At 45.8% G+C, this 2,500-nt stretch overlaps 1 protein-coding gene across 2 annotated transcripts in view; it reads right to left on the reverse strand.

The window, feature by feature from the left end:
* The window catches only part of LOC123727807 (oxysterol-binding protein-related protein 3), a 159,164-nt gene that overhangs the window by 59,142 nt on the left and 97,522 nt on the right, over positions 1–2,500 (reverse strand). For both annotated transcript variants that reach the window (XM_082959615.1, XM_082959614.1), the window contains exon 5: positions 1,229–1,342. In XM_082959615.1, the coding sequence (XP_082815741.1) occupies positions 1,229–1,342 (114 nt within the window). The remainder of the gene's footprint in view (positions 1–1,228; positions 1,343–2,500) is intronic.

Here is a 2,500-nt window from a genome sequence, read left to right on the forward strand (position 1 = left end):
GGGAGAGAGAGGGAGAGGAGAGAGAGAGAGGAGATAGAGAGAGAGAGGAGATAGAGAGAGGGAGAGAGGGAGAGGAGATAGAGAGAGGAGAGAGAGAGAGAGAGAGGAGATAGAGAGAGGGAGAGAGGGAGAGGAGATAGAGAGAGCAGAGAGAGAGAGAGAGGGGAGATAGAGAGAGGGAGAGAGAGAGAGAGGGAGAGGAGATAGAGAGGGAGAGAGAGGGAGAGGAGATAGAGAGAGGAGAGAGAGAGAGAGAGGAGATAGAGAGAGGGAGAGAGGGAGAGGAGATAGAGAGAGCAGAGAGAGAGAGAGAGGGGAGATAGAGAGAGGGAGAGAGAGAGAGAGAGAGGGAGAGGAGATAGAGAGGAGAGAGAGAGGGAGAGAGAGGGAGAGGAGATAGAGAGAGGGAGAGAGAGGGAGAGGAGATAGAGAGAGGAGGGAGAGAGAGGGAGAGGAGATAGAGAGAGGAGAGAGAGAGAGAGAGAGGAGATAGAGAGAGGGAGAGAGAGGGAGAGGAGATAGAGAGAGGGAGAGAGAGAGAGAGAGAGAGAGAGAGAGAGAGAGAAGGAGGGAGAGAATAGAGAGAGGGAGGGGGTGCTGCAGTCAGACAAGGATTCTCAAGGGGATGAAAAACCCACTAAGGTAAAGTACTGTAGTAGTACAGTAATCTTTTCTGCTCTAATGTTAGTTTAGGTTAGTCAATGGTCTTCTAGAAGAACAAACTGTTCCTGGATCAGTATTCTCTAAGCGTCTCAGAGTAGGAGTCCTGATCTTGTCCATGTCATTTTAGTCACTATGATCGAAAAGCAAAACTGATCCTAGATCAGCACTCTGAGAAACTTGATACCTACGAGCCCTGGAGTGGAAACTAGACTATTCTGAATAATCTGTGTTGTTAGTGTTGTCCTCTAAACCCCACCCCCAACCTGGGAGCTGCAGGGTGCTGCTGCCTGCTGTTCATGACTCCATCAATCAGTCATCCCCAACCTGGGAGCTGCAGGGGGCTGCTGCCTGCTGTTCATGACTCCATCAATCAGTCATCCCTAACCTAGGAGCTGCAGGGGGCTGCTGCCTGCTGTTCATGACTCCATCAGTCAGTCATCCCCAACCTGGGAGCTGCAGGGTGCTGCTGCCTGCTGTTCATGACTCCATCAGTCAGTCATCCCCAACCTGGGAGCTGCAGGGTGCTGCTGCCTACTGTTCATGACTCCATCAGTCAGTCATATACCTTCAGGTGATAGATGTTTTCCTCTGCATCCAGATCAATGCACTGGGCTGACTTCTTAATGGCCATGACAGAGAGACCCACGTCAATACAGCCGTGTAACTTCCCCTTCTCAATCTGAAAGACAGGAACATTAATAACCATGTCAATACAGCCGTGTAACTTCCCCTTCTCAATCTGAAAGACAGGAACATTAATAACCATGTCAATACAGCCATGTAACTTCCCCTTCTCAATCTGAAAGACAGGAACATTAATAACCATGTCAATACAGCCGTGTAACTTCCCCTTCTCAATCTGAAAGACAGGAACATTAATAACCATGTCAATACAGCCGTGTAACTTCCCCTTCTCAATCTGAAAGACAGGAACATTAATAACCATGTCAATACAGCCGTGTAACTTCCCCTTCTCAATCTGAAAGACAGGAACATTAATAACCATGTCAATACAGCCGTGTAACTTCCCCTTCTCAATCTGAAAGACAGGAACATTAATAACCATGTCAATACAGCCGTGTAACTTCCCCTTCTCAATCTGAAAGACAGGAACATTAATAACCATGTCAATACAGCCGTGTAACTTCCCCTTCTCAATCTGAAAGACAGGAACATTAATAACCATGTCAATACAGCCATGTAACTTCCCCTTCTCAATCTGAAAGACAGGAACATTAATAACCATGTCAATACAGCCGTGTAACTTCCCCTTCTCAATCTGAAAGACAGGAACATTAATAACCATGTCAATACAGCCGTGTAACTTCCCCTTCTCAATCTGAAAGACAGGAACATTAATAACCATGTCAATACAGCCATGTAACTTCCCCTTCTCAATCTGAAAGACAGGAACATTAATAACCATGTCAATACAGCCGTGTAACTTCCCCTTCTCAATCTGAAAGACAGGAACATTAATAACCATGTCAATACAGCCGTGTAACTTCCCCTTCTCAATCTGAAAGACAGGAACATTAATAACCATGTCAATACAGCCGTGTAACTTCCCCTTCTCAATCTGAAAGACAGGAACATTAATAACCATGTCAATACAGCCGTGTAACTTCCCCTTCTCAATCTGAAAGACAGGAACATTAATAACCATGTCAATACAGCCGTGTAACTTCCCCTTCTCAATCTGAAAGACAGGAACATTAATAACCATGTCAATACAGCCGTGTAACTTCCCCTTCTCAATCTGAAAGACAGGAACATTAATAACCATGTCAATACAGCCGTGTAACTTCCCCTTCTCAATCTGAAAGACAGGAACATT

The sequence above is a fragment of the Salmo salar genome, chromosome 02 (genome assembly GCF_965601325.2).
Source record: "Salmo salar chromosome 02, fSalSal1, whole genome shotgun sequence".
NCBI lineage: Eukaryota > Metazoa > Chordata > Actinopteri > Salmoniformes > Salmonidae > Salmo > Salmo salar.